The sequence below is a fragment of the Neltuma alba genome, unplaced genomic scaffold, assembly GCF_004799145.2.
Source record: "Neltuma alba isolate B1F8T4 unplaced genomic scaffold, ASM479914v2 tig00013251_pilon, whole genome shotgun sequence".
Classification (NCBI taxonomy): domain Eukaryota; kingdom Viridiplantae; phylum Streptophyta; class Magnoliopsida; order Fabales; family Fabaceae; genus Neltuma; species Neltuma alba.
The window spans coordinates 88,713-103,303 of NW_021637546.1; the positions used below are offsets into that span (position 1 = coordinate 88,713).

Genomic DNA, 14,591 nt, shown 5'->3' on the forward strand with positions numbered 1-14,591 from the left:
CTTGTAAAAGAACTTATGGCCTATTGCTTCTTTGCTGACTTCTTTAACGATCCATGACAGTTCGCGTCGGGCGCGCCCAAAAAGGGCGCGCTTTAGGGCCTTCTTAACAAAATAGTGACCGTTGAAGGTTTCTCGAAATTTTAAAAAATGTCAATTAAAAACCCATGTTTTGTCTTTTTTTTGGCTTATTAAAAACCCATACTGACTTGGCAAAATCTTGGTTGAAATTTATTCCCATTGAGCTCTCGTAATTTCCGGCATGTATATAAGGTTCTTTTTAATAAGGCTTTTATCTTTTAGACATCCATAATTAATACGCTAAAAAAAAAAATTCTAATTCAAGACTCTTCGCAATGAGATTCCACAATTTTCAGCAGTATACGTAAAGTTTTTCAAATTAAGCTGTCATTAAAAATCAAAGTGGCAAAAATGTTTAGCTGAAAACATTTTCAACTGAATCTCCATGACTTCCGAATATGGGTCAGTTTTCCCGATTGAGCTCTCATCCTTTAAAAGCTAAGAATCATCACGACAAAAATGCCAAATTAAATTACCTTGGTTGTCCATTGGCATTTTTTTTTTCTTTCCAAAATGGAATCTTATCGAGTATTTTCATATTTTGGAGCTTTTGACGATCATTATCTTGCTTAAAAAAGTCCCAAGTTATGGTCGTGTGAATCATAACCACCGTACTTCACACACATTCAGAATGTGATCCCCCGTCACCTTTTACGTTGCACTCGAGGGATTTGGCTACTGTTATTCATGCTTCAGCAGGACGAATCACGCAGGCTATGTTTAAGAAGGAATAATTTAATCTTCTCTGGCACCGTTCACTTCCATACTCCACAGTGTGTCGTCGGGCCTCTGTTTTCTTCCTCAAGCCTCTATGCCGACTCAAACGGAGCATCTTTCATCCTCTCCTCCATCCCGATTCATGCAGCTTGGCGTTGGATGCTCACCAAATTAAGAACAATGGTTCGACAGCAGCCTTGGCTACGTATGCGCATCACACCGCTCTTCTAATCAAACACCACATCAACACGGTCTAAAAGATTGGGAGAATTTACAAGGTCTACAGCACAACTCCTCTTAGAACGCAGAACACCAAGAGGTGATCAGTCATGAGGATAAACGAACTAAAGATGCACAGCTATGAAGTTCGACTACATCTTTGGCAGGAAGGCATGTCCGTAACAGTTAATAACTGGAAGTTTCAAGAGAGGGGAAAAAACAGAGGAATACTTCTCAAGTCCATAGCAATATGAATGCAAGTCAAACAAGCGTAAGGAGCCCGTTGTTTATTCGGCATCATGGTATGAACAACAATACACATTCCTGTATCAATGTTAACAAACGGGTTTCTTTTACCGCACTGGTTGCTGATTATAATGGCTCTTCTCTTTTTTCTTAGCGGCAGCAAGCCTTGCGCTCCTTGCGGCAGCCTCTTGAGCTGCAGCTCTTGCAGCAGCATCCATTTCTTTGTTAGATTTCTTCTTCTTTGCAGAAGCAACTTTCTTGAGACGCTCTTTCACATCAACAGTGGACTTATCATCCCCAGCATTTTCTGCGCCAGCAGCCTCGTCAGGCACATTATTTGTATCTGCCCCGTCGAGATGATCCTGAGATTCTTTCACCTCCTTGGAGGCTTTATCCTTCTTTTTCTTCTTCTTGGCACTCTTTGACTCCGCAGTGCTATTTTCCTTCTTCTCTCCATCTCCAACAGCCTCAGCATCTTCATTACTTTGTGGGGCACCTGCAAATGCAATTTGATATATGTTGCTTGAGCAGAATTCTGCTGTTAGCTTCTTTGACATTCATATTCTCTTTTCTTCCACAAAAGTTTTAATAGAAAAATAATTTCTGGCTGAATAAAAACCCTAATAGGCTTTAAAAAAAATATAGAATAGGGGGGAAGCTTCGACCAAAAATATTATATTTGCATGCGGAAGATGCATAAGTAAAGAAAGCATACCATAAATATTTACAAAATATTCCCTGAAATATACACTATGTCGCAAGTTTGTCATGGTTACCTTGCGAATCATTTTGACTACTGCTTTCTTTTTGCGCAACTCCAAAATCAGCCAGAAGAGCCTCAAGCTCTGCAAGTTCCTTTTTCTTCCTTTCTTTTTTGGAAAGTTGTCGTTCTGCCTCCTTTGGTGCCACAGAAACTTGAGTAGGCTTCCTAACCTCAGGTTCAGGGTTCAAGGACTGTTCTGGCTCATGATCGTGCTCTTCCTCCGCATCATCATCCCCTTCACCTAAAATATCTTCCTCACTCTCACTATCCTGAAATCATAAATGAATTAAAAGAGTATCAAATCCACACTTATGCAAGACATTTTCCAGCCAATTTAACCGATTAGTTGATAACAAGCAAACAAATTAACAATTAATTTTCTGCCCATCACCCACATGAGCTTTGAGCTAGTTTAAACAGTTAGAGTCGGGTCAATTCTAAGCTTATTTTTGTTATTCAAGGGATCATATTTATCCACGCCATAGAAACAAGGCAAGTCCATAGGTGCTCAAAAAGAAAATTTTCCACTTTGTCCAAGATATAGCACAACTTATTTGTCCAAAAAAAAAAACACAAGCATCGTAAAGTCCCAGTATGTGTAGGAAGACAAACTCAATTTTACTTCTTCCCCATGCCACATAATGGACGTAACTCCTTTGCAGGATTCAACATCTAACTTCAGATATACACAATACATAAAATCAAAAGTTAATTAGTTTTTTGCCAACAAAACGATAATTAAAGTTGATTCATATGGAATCAATTTCCATACTTATAATGCTCAAAATCGTTTGAATTTTCCAACCATTCCCCACTTCATTACATTTGTATCTAAGCTCCCAAAGCCTCTCATGCACTCAAGCCATAAAAAGGAATTGGCCCATTCAATCATGTTGACGGGCTCATATTCGCCAAAACTATGCCCCGTTTGACAAGCAACAGTGTAATAAAACCCCTAACATCTACTCTTGCTTTCATCATGTATTGTCAAACAAAGGCTTCATTGATATAACTATACACCATGATAACGTATAATATCTCCAAAGCATTTAAAAAGAGACGTGAGACAAATAATGACAACAAAAGGAATGAATCATATTTTGATAGAAAGAATCAATCATCTACATTTTAAAGGTTTAGTGAAGTTAACTAAATAGGAACCGCATCAGTCCCGCAAACAAGAATGTCACTCAATCACAACTTTAATAACAAAGAGCGTCACATTCAAACTACGGTGACATCATGAACGGTGATAAAAACAATAAAATCCAACCTCCAAAATGCTTGGTTTCTCCTCACTCTGCTGTGGCTCAGAAACGCCCCAGACAGACTGAAGCGGGGCAGTGGTGGAATAGTAGTCGTCGTCGTCGTCATCAACATCGGCCCAAGATTTCGCATTCAGTGGAGTGGGAGCCCAGAACACCTGAGGGTCATGTTCCTTAGATTGAACCTGAGATTTAGACGACCCTTTGCTCTTGTGCTCCTTATCGGATTTCTTCTTCTTTTTAAGAGTATCGAGTGCAGCAAAGACGTTTGTGTTTTTTATCATCAACGAACCTTCGTCTCTCCTGCTTCCGCCTCCCACCATTTGTCTATATAGACAGATCAACCACAAGCACACTGATGAAAAATTGCCCAAAATAGTAAGAGATACGTATAACTCTTGAAAATAGGAGGTCCAGAGTTCAAACTTATCGCGGTAATCTCCAGAGTCGTCGTTGGAGATGGGGGAAAAAAATTCCTGAAAGTAATGTATTTTGCCGAAATAAGATCAAACAACCAAATCGGAAATGCTAATATGCTATGAAAATCTGAAAAGCTTCTTTAGCACTAAAAATAATGCCAATTCTTTTTATTAAGGGCTCTTATAGATCTGATATTCAGCGACAGGTAATATTCCCGATAGAAACTAATTCGGATCAGGGCTACGGCTGACAAATTCAGAGGGATGCGCGGAACAAGTTGGAGATGCAAGATAGGTTCAATTATCTCTTATAACGGTGGCGACTGAAGAGAATGAGTGAGCCACAGGCGACGGAGCAACGGTGCTAGGCCTTCCGTTTCTGAGAACTAGGGTTATAATGGACGATGACAAAGAACACACGGAAGAAAGGTTATATAGAAGAGGTCAGGGATTTTTTTCAAAAAAAGAAAAATTGGGAGGCTAAATATAACCCAGTGGATGTAAATTTTCTTTCTTTCTTTCTTTCTTTTTTTTTATTTTTAACATTTATCAACCCTCTTTCGATTTTGGTCCAAAAAAATGAAAAACTCTTTCCCTGACCTCCCCAGACTGAATTTGACGGGCTTGTGGGCCAAAAAACAGCCTCTTTCACGCATCTCCCTAGGCTGAATTTAGCGCGGTTAATTCAGGTTTGTTTTTTGGCCGAAGCTTAATTCAGTTAAACATTTTAAAAGTTTTATTTAACATTTATATGGTAATTTCGGCTCTTCAGCCTTAAAAAATTTATTTTTCATATTAATTTTTTTGCCAACGTATTTTTCATATTAATTATGATTATTAGATATATTACTAATATATTCCACAAAGCCTGCAGAATAAGTCGATTACCATTTGTAAATGTTATGACTTGTCAGGATGTTTATATTTTATATTAATTATGTATATTAATTTATTTTTTTGCCAATAATCATGCATATTTAATCATTAATTAACTAATTAATAAATTACAAATGCATAAAAGGTAATTCGACATAGAATTTCTTATAATAATATAAAAACTGCACCTTGTTTGGTTTCTATCAAATTCAAATACATGAATTGTAGGGGGGAGGGGAATTCAAATGCATGAAAATCACTATAATTTCTCTAAAATTACATATTATCTGAAAAAAGTTCTCCTCTGCCATATATCCCGTTAATTGAGTGAAAGTATTGCATAAACAAGAATGCAATCCAAGACTAGTAGAAATCTAGGCCCCATAGCCAGGATAAAGTCTCGAGCAATGTTTGATATTGCAATTTGATTTGATGTTACGAAAAAGAGTTGATTTATTAAGTAAACTTTGATCCTAGTGAGTTTACAGGAACCAACTCACTTAAATTTTCTTGTATAAAAAAAAAATGATTTGATGTTACTGTCATCCTTCATCTCTGTTTCTCTTCTCGAAAAAACCGTCAGAGTTTGTTAGATTGTAAGCTCACTTGATGGCTCAAACTTGATTTAAATAGAGAGGATATAAGAGCTAACGTTTGAGTCCGCCACCAATCAAGATCACTATTTTTTTTTTTTAATATAAAGGTAAGAGTAAGGCGAGAAGACAAGAAGCAAGGCTGAGAGAAAGATTAGTCTCCTAGGTCCTAGTGAAGCATCTCTCCTAGTGCTCCAGGATGGAAGACTTGCAGTCCAGTCGTGTCTCGGAGTGCTTGTTTCGCCCGGGTGTCTGCCGTCTACTATTTCCAGATCAACCTGCCATGCCCTTCCAAACATATGCTGAACTTCAGCTATGACGCGCCGGTCAGATTGGGACTCCGGATTGTCGCTCCGAATTGTGTTGATTGCTTTGACAGAATCATTCCTCAGAACAAGTTTCCTTGTGCCACTGTCCCAAGCTCGTTTTAACCCCCACCAAGCACGCCTATATTTCAGCAGCAAGGGCGCTTCCCCCTTGAAGTCTTTGTAGCTACTAATGCAATCCCGAACCAACTGAGATGCATAATATACCTTGCTGATGTTAATAGCAGCTTCACAATACTAATTGAGATGATTCTGTAGGATGCTTTCACTGGATCGCAAAATTTACATTCTCCGTAGCCGGAATCGAGTCAAGAAATGCAAACGCAAGCAAATAGGTACAGAATCGGCCATTCCATCATCTTACAATTTTCCATATTACCAAAAACAAAACAAAACTGTCTTACAACTCATAATTAGCTAACCCATGAGCAATTCATAGCTTATTTATGTTACACATATTCTTATATACGTTGCACAACCTTCGCACCTTCCAATAAGATGAACACTGAATTGAACCAAATTACCAGTGCTAAAGATATAGAAGTCTCAAATTTAGCCACAGAAAATCCATCCCTCAATTAACTTCTCTTGTATTTAACTCATAATTATTAACCACTTCTATAATCAGTTTGTTTTTTCCCATGTTTCCAGGTGTGGGTACGAATATTGCCAATAAACTTTATCAATAAAATAATTACAAAATCGCAAATGAACACAGATTATGCGCAATTCTTCTACTTGGTAACCTTGTTACATAAATCAATACATACAGGCATCAAATTTCACAGATCCGGGGGGGGGGGGGGATTAAAACTCTGCAGGCATGGATGTAAATATCAAGGAAGAAATATTAATGAAATGCAGAAGACTCATCACCAATAAGAAGGTCGTCGCCTGTGTCTTCATTTTCTCTTGTATCTTTAGGATGACTATGCCACAAAAAATAGGAAAACCATGAGAAAAAATATTAATACAAAGAATATCTTGATCATCAGCCACCTATTAGAAGATATACTGTTCAGATATTTTAGCAAAGCCCCCTGTGCCCCTTCTACATTTGCCAACGTATCGTCCATGTTCTCATCAATCCTGTAATTAAGGACCTTAAACCCTTAGTCTAAATACAAATGCCAGATTTAAAATAAACGAATAAATAAATCATGCAAACGATAACAAATTCAAACGGCTAGCAATCAAATAAAAGAACACATATGCAACCATCGATAGTCAGTCAAAAGAAAAATGACAGTAGGATAGGATTTCCCCCTTTTAGGAATCATGCGCATCAATATCATGAAGGTTTACAGGAGATAAAACAGCTGCGATATCGCTGCCTTCTCAAGATTGTCGTCAGGGTTCGATCAAACAAATGGGAAAAAATTGACAAAATAATGCAGTCAACAAATTCCCAAGAACTAATTAATTGGGATAAAATTATTAGTTAGAAGTGATTTGAAATTTTGAAGGTTAAAATGGAAGATCAAACCGTTCCACAAGCAATAAAGTTCATATATTTAGGATCAATTATACAAAAAGATGGTAAAATTGATGGAAATGTTAATCATATAATTCAAACTAGGTGGTTTAAGGGGAGAAGGGCTATCGGAGTTATTTGTGATCAAAAAGTGGCTAATAAGATAAAAGAGAGGTTTTATCACATTGTTATAAGACCAATAATACTAATGGTAGTGAATGTTGACCTTTGAAAGGATGACATGATAAAATGGGCGTGGCCGAGACAAAAATGTTGAGATGAATGTGTAATCATACAATACAAGAAAAGATTCATAATGAGCATATATGGGAAAGCGTTGTAGCATTTATTGAAGAAAAATGATAGAAAGTTGTTTGAGGTGGTTCGAACACGTTCAATGTACCAATGAGAAGAGTAGATCAAGCAGTATGTTGAGAACAGCCCATGGATCTCTAGTTCAATTACCAAGCAAAGTTGAAGCAATTAGCCATTAGTAAATATAATTAAAATGAAAATAGTTAAGTTGTATATTTTGTTTTGATAAGTTAATATATAGATATAAGGTGGTATTAAAAAATTACTACGATAAGCTATAGACTAATTAAATATACACTAAAAACCCCCCGGGGGACCTGCCCAATCTGGTCAAACTAACATGATCAACACTTCAACAACAAAACAAAAACAGTCTCATAATAGAACCAGACCAGTTCCCTGATCAGTACCAGCCAAGACACTCCGGTCCCCTGAACTCTTCCAGCAGTCATATGCGAGTTAGAGTTGCCTATAGTGATTTCACATATCACTTGTTTAAACTTTCCCATCCAATCGTAGGATACGTATGAAGTAAGTCCCTTGGAATTGCAACAGTAATGAGATTTTAAGAATACCTTCCATTTTCTTGGTACTAAAACAAATATTACTTAAAAGTTACCAACGGTTTACTAAGAAATTCGTAAAACAAGACATTCATACAGCAAGATAAAGGACCTAATAATCAATACGCACTAAGCTGTAAAATTTCAATTATCTCTCTCAGCAACTACATTATTAAGCTATACTTCTCTCAAAGCCCAGAAATTTACAAAGACGCCAAGGCAATCTACATACAATGCAGCTTGCATCCAAGTTCACTTAATAGGGCTTAGCCTCATTCCCTAATGCGAATAATTACTTAATATTCAAGTGACATTAAACATTATAGTATCCCAGTTTGCATATCATACAGGAAAATAAAGAGATTAAAAAAAAAAAAAGCAGATATTTATACAGCGCACTAGTGAGGTGAGTAAAAACCTGATGGCAATCTCCCCTTGCTGGGAGACAAGTGTAGCCAATTGATTAAAAATGCTGCTCAACTCATGAATAGTGGACTCAACATTCTGAAGAGCTTCGGCTCTGCTCTGCATATATGTGTCCTGCAATGGAACCATTTGTTGCTGCTGCTGCTGCTGCACCAGCAACGGTTGACTCTCCCCATCCACTTGCTTCCTGTGATTTTTTTCAAGAAAATAATATTAATAACAGGCTGATCTGAGAGCATGCCAATGAACAAGCCAATTTGTGCATTTCCATTAGATCTGAGATGTCCCAAAAAAATTGCAATGGAAAAACATAGCAATTCAATATTCTTACTCAAATGCATAGCCGAAAGCTAACAAAGAAAACATACAGACGTATTTGTAACTACAGCCAATCAATAATCAATAAATAGGCGTAACTTACTTTGGAAACAACTGAGATGTAGATGCTGACCCACTGGCCCATGGGGGTGCAGGGGCATTGGCAGCTGACTTTGCAGCCAAGGGACGTTGACGAACAAAAGGATTTGCAGCTTCCTTAGAAGCAGTGGAAGAAAACAACTGTCTTCTATTCTCATGTACCTTCAAGTTCTTCATAATACAGTAAGACTAAATCATTAGTCAAAGCAGCGAAGATGTAAAATGCGAATAAGTTCAAAAAAGCACCAAAATAAAATAAAATAACATTAAAATAAAAACACCACTTTTTTCCGATTGACACACCTAAGTGCATCAATATCATAACATACCTCTGTTCGCATGGTAAGGACTTCTTTAAACTCTTTTGTGGTACTCATCAATCGGGTTTTAAGGTCATCCACCACTGTGGTTGAATGACTAGTTGTGTCACTAGAAATATTTCCGCTGTCATTTCTAGCGTTGCTGATTAGCTGCAGTTCCACAACGGCAGAGTTCAATGCAGTGATATCTTGCTTAATAACTGCTGTGAGCTCCTGGATTTCCATGGTGGGGTCATCGAAAACCGACGTCCTTTTTGCCACTACAAATTAAAGTGAATGCAAAATAAGTCGTCATCTTCTGCACGCTATTCTCAAAAATTGCTTGAAAGAGCATTCAAACTGACATTCTTCCCCTAAACTAACTAAAAATGTTCACACTCCTTTTCTTTTACGGTGGGGAAATTAACAAAACAATAATGATCACCCAGCACAAACACAAATCTGAAAATATATTATGACAGTTTATTTATCGATTCAATTCGTTATACATTGAGCACGAGGACCCAGTCCATGTGTCGGCCTGCGGCCCATGTAGATGAAAAAATGCATGAAGGTATAAACAGCTTACAATAAACATTTCCCTGGAAACTGAAATCAATTACTTACACTTGGCCAGCTTAGCAAGTTTCTGTGATGTCTGATGTATTCCATAACCAATCTTGGAAGCCCTCCTATTGAATTCTGACTGAATTGCTATCGCTGACCGCTGTTCCTCCGATCTTGAACTACTGCTTGGCCCGTTTGATCCTGATCCGAACGACACTGATTTCTTTAGCCTCTCTGCTATACTCTGAAACTCCTGTGTCCGATCCCTAAACGATGATTGCGCCGATTTGACAGGCATTTTCCTAGCCCACCGTAGAAACCGGAAATTGAAAGAAGCAGATGCAATTACCAATTGACTCTCAGAGATCCGCAGACCCAGCACCGTCAAACCAAGTTTATTCAGGCAGGGATCGAGGAATAACGATCAAAGCGAACCCTAGATCTGATCTAAAAGTGCCAAGAATACAGCAGCAACTGCAAATTTGAATTCGGCTGATGCTCAAAGCCAAATTGAAAGCAGATGACAGAAAGATCGAAGAAGGAGCGCCTTGCAACGAATCTGACGGGATATGTTATTCATCCGGCGCCAAGAAGAGAAAAAAGGGAATGGTTCTACCCGCGCACCGTTCTTGGAATTGGGCTTCGCCTTAAATTGCAATTAAGCTCATAGTGCCGTCGCCACGTACTGACGTCGTTATTTTATTTTCATATTTATTTATTATTTATGTACTTTTTAGATTGATAGATTGATGTTACTTTTTTTTTTTGGAAAATTACACTCAGTTTTTACATGAGATAATTAATTTAGAAAAAATTTCTAAAAATTTCGAAATGATTTCTAAATCTCCAAGAACCTATGTGTAATAAATTATAATTGTAAAATTACTTATTTACTCCCATTAATTTTATTGCAGCAATTTATTTACAATCTCAGCGGTGGCTGTTGACAACCCGAAGAGAAATGCTTGACGACCTTGACAGTGCTCTTGACAACTCACTCTGTGAGATACCAGGAGCAGTGCCGAGGTTGTTAAGTATTTCTCCTCGAGTTGTCAACAGCCAACACTGAGGTTGTAAATAAATTGCATTGGGTTCAAATTAATAGGAGGTAATAGGTAATTTCATAATTACAATTTATTACACACAGGTCCTTAGGGATTTAGGAATCATTTCGGGATTTTCAGAGACTTTTTCTGAATTAATTATCTTCTATGAGACCTGAGTGTAATTTTTCCTTTTTTTTGTGTGAATTGTGGATTTTTTTTTTGGCCTGCCTTCAAAAATTAAAAAAATAAATTACATTGTCATGTTCCCCCCTTACATCACAAATTGATACGAGTAATTCAATTCAATAAATCGATTAAATATGGGAAACACTAAAGTGAATGTTCGGTTTCCCTTTGCTTTTGGTCAGAAAATGTTTGGTTTTCCTGAAAGTATTTTATCACATATTGAGGTAAAAAAAGTTTTATATTTTTATTTTGTATGTGGTGAAATTATTTTTAAAATTTTAATTTGATTTTTATCTAAACACTCCAAAATAAAAAAGCAGAATAAACATAATACTAAAAAGCAATGAAAAAAAAACCGGACCGGACCGGCCGGTTCGACCGGAAAACCGGTGAACCGGTCTCTGGTCCGGTCTGGTTTAGATCCTAAACCGGTCAATGATCAGACCGGTATAAAACCGGTCTAACCGTTAAAAAACCGGGAAAACCGGGTAACCCGGGTTACCGGTTTAATTTTTTTTTAACCTTCCCCTTTCGAGAACCGCGTCGTTTTATTTATTTAGAAAGAAAAAAAAAATTAAAATAGCAACGGGCAGCCTCTCGTAATCCTCCGATAGTTCATTTCTTCTCTTTCCCTCCCCCAAATCTGAAATCAAAAATCCCTAGCCTCTCATCTTCAATCCTCAATCTTCACCGCGTCGCGCCGTCGCCCAAATCACTGAATTGCTAGCCATGGTTTTCTTCTCTGTCATGGTAGCGGGCTGCCCAAATCCTTCAATCGCTGTTCTATTTTTCTCTTCTTCGATCTCGTCGCACGTCGCCTTGTTCTTCAAGGTCGCAGATTTGCAGTTCTTCTTTTTTTTTTGCTTCTATGCTTTTGTTTTCATTCAGTTAAATATGCTCTGGGTCGCTGGAATTACTATTATGTAGGATCTGAAAAACTTTGAGTATAATAGAATCAAAAGGCATTCACACTTAGAGTGCAGCGTGGGATCTAAAACACCAAATGTAGCTCAATCGATTACTGGAAGTTGTGGGTCTTTGCTGTGTTCTTTTCTTTTCTTTTTTCTTTTTTCTTTTTTTTTGCAATCACAAGTCTCTACCTAATCAGAATTACCCATATATTCAATACATCGATACTCTATATTTAAGTTCTTAGATTTTTATAATTGAAGATAACTAAAGGTAAAATTTTCATGAATTAATCTGAGATAATATTTTATTTATTTGTGTCGGTTGAGCTGTATGCCTTCCTTCATAAATGTTAAACCAATTTCTTGAATCACAAGGTCTATAGATGATGGCCAGAAAATTCGAAAAGCTTTCTAAAATAGAATAAATTATTTCATCAAATAAATAATTAATCAATAGAAGCTTCCCTGCTTGGAATTAATTAGATCCCAAAGCTTCTTGGATTCTATTTATTAATGTTAATTTGGTACAATTAAACATTTAAATTATTTCTGTAGTTTTTTGTATTTTATTGAGTGATTATTATTTATGAATGTTATTTTATTTTATTATTGCCAATTAAATTGTATTATTTTAATATGACCGGTCCGACCCCGGTCCGACCCCGGTCCGACCATTAACCCTTAACCCACTGTCTCGACCGGTTCAATATCCGGTCCGGTTTTTTGTTCCTTGCTAAAAAGTGAAAATACAGTTATTTCACATCAAGTTCAATATTAGACTCATAATCGGAGTAAAAATTCATGTGCGACCATTCAAATCGAGGACGGTTGAGGGGAAAAAACAAATTATTCACAAGTTCCAGGTGAAAACAAAAGATTCGCCCGAATTGAACTGTGTTATCTGTTTGGAAAAAAAACGTAGAGGAGGTGAATTTTATAATAATGCAAAAAGTGGTGATATACAGACAAAAGCTAAATAAAATCTGTTTCTGATTTTCTTATTTAAACATGGACGACGTAAATTTTGATGATAAAAAAAGTGTTTGGATAAAAATAAGCTCATACAAAATAAACATGTAAGAAAAATTTTATTATGATTTGTGTGAAAGTATTTTTTTTAAAAAATATTTTTTGCGGCTAATTTCAAACATCCTTGAACTGTGATGAATTGGGGAAAAGGGATTTTTCTTTTACATTTGCAAGAGATTGGCATCAATATGTTGTTTTTTTATTAAAATTATCTCAATGCAACTTCAAAATTATCTTTCACAATTTGTAATTAATGTGATCGTGTTTTAATTTTTAATTAAACATTCCTTCCTAGTGGACCCTTTCTCCCAATTTTTTTTTTTTTAAATTCATGGGACACTTTTCTTTAATTCTATATACTTTGCAAATGTTATGTATATGGATACCCTAATATACATTTTTTTTACCAGTAAAGTTTTTACTATGATATTTTTTCCTTGATCTTATTCTCTCTTTTTTCATGTGAAGGTAACTACTGACCAATAAACTTCTTCACGTCTTCCTCATGCGTTCGTGAAGAACTCGTTGCTTTCAGCAGACCGCAAAGGACGCAACCGTTACTCTAATTAGTTTTTCCCCCTCCCTCGAAATTAAACCCCAGAGATCATTTGAATTTGAAAACTGTCAAATATTAATCACAATTCTAAATATAAAAACTAGTTGATTAATTTAAATAGATTCAGAAAATAAATTTAGTTAGTTAGTTATAATAGACAGGTATTGTATTTCTTAAAATATCTTTATTAATCAAATAGAACTACTATTATTATAAAAACTATCTTAAGAAAGATAAATAAATACGAGAAACAAAATAACTTAGAGTCTTATATTTAAAATAAAAATAAAAATCAAATAAAATATTATATTAAAAACCTGAGATATTAGTAGCAAGACATAATGACTAAAATGTAATTTTACAACACCGATGCAATTACAATGTTGTCGTTTGAAAAAAAAAGAAATCTCAACTCAGCCCAGTTGTCAGAGCTCAAACTTTTTGAGATTTTTTCCAGCATTTATAATGTAATTCACAGCTCTTTTATGAGACTTATGATTTTAATGATGCCATTATTTATTCCATGTCTTCCAATTTTTTAAATTGAGATTTTTTTTAATATTTTTAACATGATTGTTGATTTTTATAATAATATTTACAATTTTATCAATGTTATTAATTATATTATTAAATTTTCAATACATATTTTAATCTAATTAAATAAATACATATTAAATATAAGACTTATTTTATAGTTATTGTAAAATAAATTTTACCTTTAAAACCGGAAAAATACACAATGTTATAATTGTTGAAAAATGGGTGAGTTAGAGATGTCAAAGTTGATCAAATTAATAAAATTATGAATATAGTATTGTAAGAGTTACCACTTATTTTTTAAGCGTCAGAACAAAATTTCAATTTAAAAATTTTAAAAACATATTATGAATAATATTAATAAAATTACGATAGTGGTTGGTTATTACACTTTAAGTTGTTAACGATCTTTTTTTTAATTGTTAATATATAGAAGAGAAAAAGGTAAGAGCAAGTAGTAATTAAACAAGTGAAATATCTTGTAATGAGGTTCTTGACTACATATTAATTTGATAATTTTAATAGCTTTTTTATATTCAATTTTCTTAGGTAGGATTTTATTACAATTTTTTTTGACATTTTGGAGTTATTGAAATGAGTTAATATAATTTTTGAGTTCTCAAATTTGATCTTATTTCTGTCTTGATATCTGAAATTTTAATAACAGGTTTTAGTTTATTAAATTGATTTTTATTTAAAATATTAATTCTTATAATTTAATAAATACTCGAACCTTTTGTGAATTAAAATCAAAACAAAAGTA

At 35.2% G+C, this 14,591-nt stretch overlaps 2 protein-coding genes across 3 annotated transcripts; both read right to left on the reverse strand.

Moving 5' to 3' along the window:
- Positions 1–1,263: 1,263 nt before the first annotated feature.
- LOC114735770 (nuclear ubiquitous casein and cyclin-dependent kinase substrate 1) lies at positions 1,264–4,100 on the reverse strand. Its single transcript, XM_028923523.1, has 3 exons — positions 3,297–4,100; positions 2,037–2,292; positions 1,264–1,756 (listed from the first exon to the last, which is right to left on the reverse strand). The coding sequence occupies exons 1-3, from the start codon at positions 3,609–3,611 to the stop codon at positions 1,368–1,370; spliced, it is 960 nt and encodes a 319-aa protein (XP_028779356.1). The 5' UTR covers positions 3,612–4,100; the 3' UTR covers positions 1,264–1,367.
- Positions 4,101–6,168: 2,068 nt separating this feature from the next.
- On the reverse strand, positions 6,169–10,193 carry LOC114735753 (syntaxin-32-like). 2 transcript variants are annotated; one of them, XM_028923495.1, is made up of 5 exons: positions 9,624–10,193; positions 9,027–9,277; positions 8,702–8,868; positions 8,273–8,467; positions 6,169–6,591 (listed from the first exon to the last, which is right to left on the reverse strand). In XM_028923495.1, the coding sequence occupies exons 1-5, from the start codon at positions 9,859–9,861 to the stop codon at positions 6,432–6,434; spliced, it is 1,011 nt and encodes a 336-aa protein (XP_028779328.1). In that variant the 5' UTR covers positions 9,862–10,193; the 3' UTR covers positions 6,169–6,431. The 2 variants fall into 2 exon arrangements, with proteins under 2 accessions (XP_028779328.1, XP_028779329.1); XM_028923496.1 differs by having other exon boundaries at positions 8,732–8,868; positions 9,624–10,192.
- Between the last annotated feature and the right edge of the window lie 4,398 nt (positions 10,194–14,591).

Excerpts from the sequence above, each read along its gene's own strand:
- LOC114735753 (XM_028923495.1), bottom strand. The coding sequence starts at position 9,861 with ATGCCTGTCAAATCGGCGCAATCATCGTTTAGGGATCGGACACAGGAG. Across the intron at positions 8,869-9,026 it reads TCCTTACCATGCGAACAGAG|AACTTGAAGGTACATGAGAA; the intron begins GTATGTTATGAT and ends TGTATTATGAAG. Across the intron at positions 6,592-8,272 it reads CAAGGGGAGATTGCCATCAG|GATTGATGAGAACATGGACG; the intron begins GTTTTTACTCAC and ends CCTTAATTACAG.
- LOC114735770 (XM_028923523.1), bottom strand. The coding sequence starts at position 3,611 with ATGGTGGGAGGCGGAAGCAGGAGAGACGAAGGTTCGTTGATGATAAAA. Across the intron at positions 2,293-3,296 it reads AGAAACCAAGCATTTTGGAG|GATAGTGAGAGTGAGGAAGA; the intron begins GTTGGATTTTAT and ends TTATGATTTCAG. Across the intron at positions 1,757-2,036 it reads TAGTCAAAATGATTCGCAAG|GTGCCCCACAAAGTAATGAA; the intron begins GTAACCATGACA and ends TTGCATTTGCAG.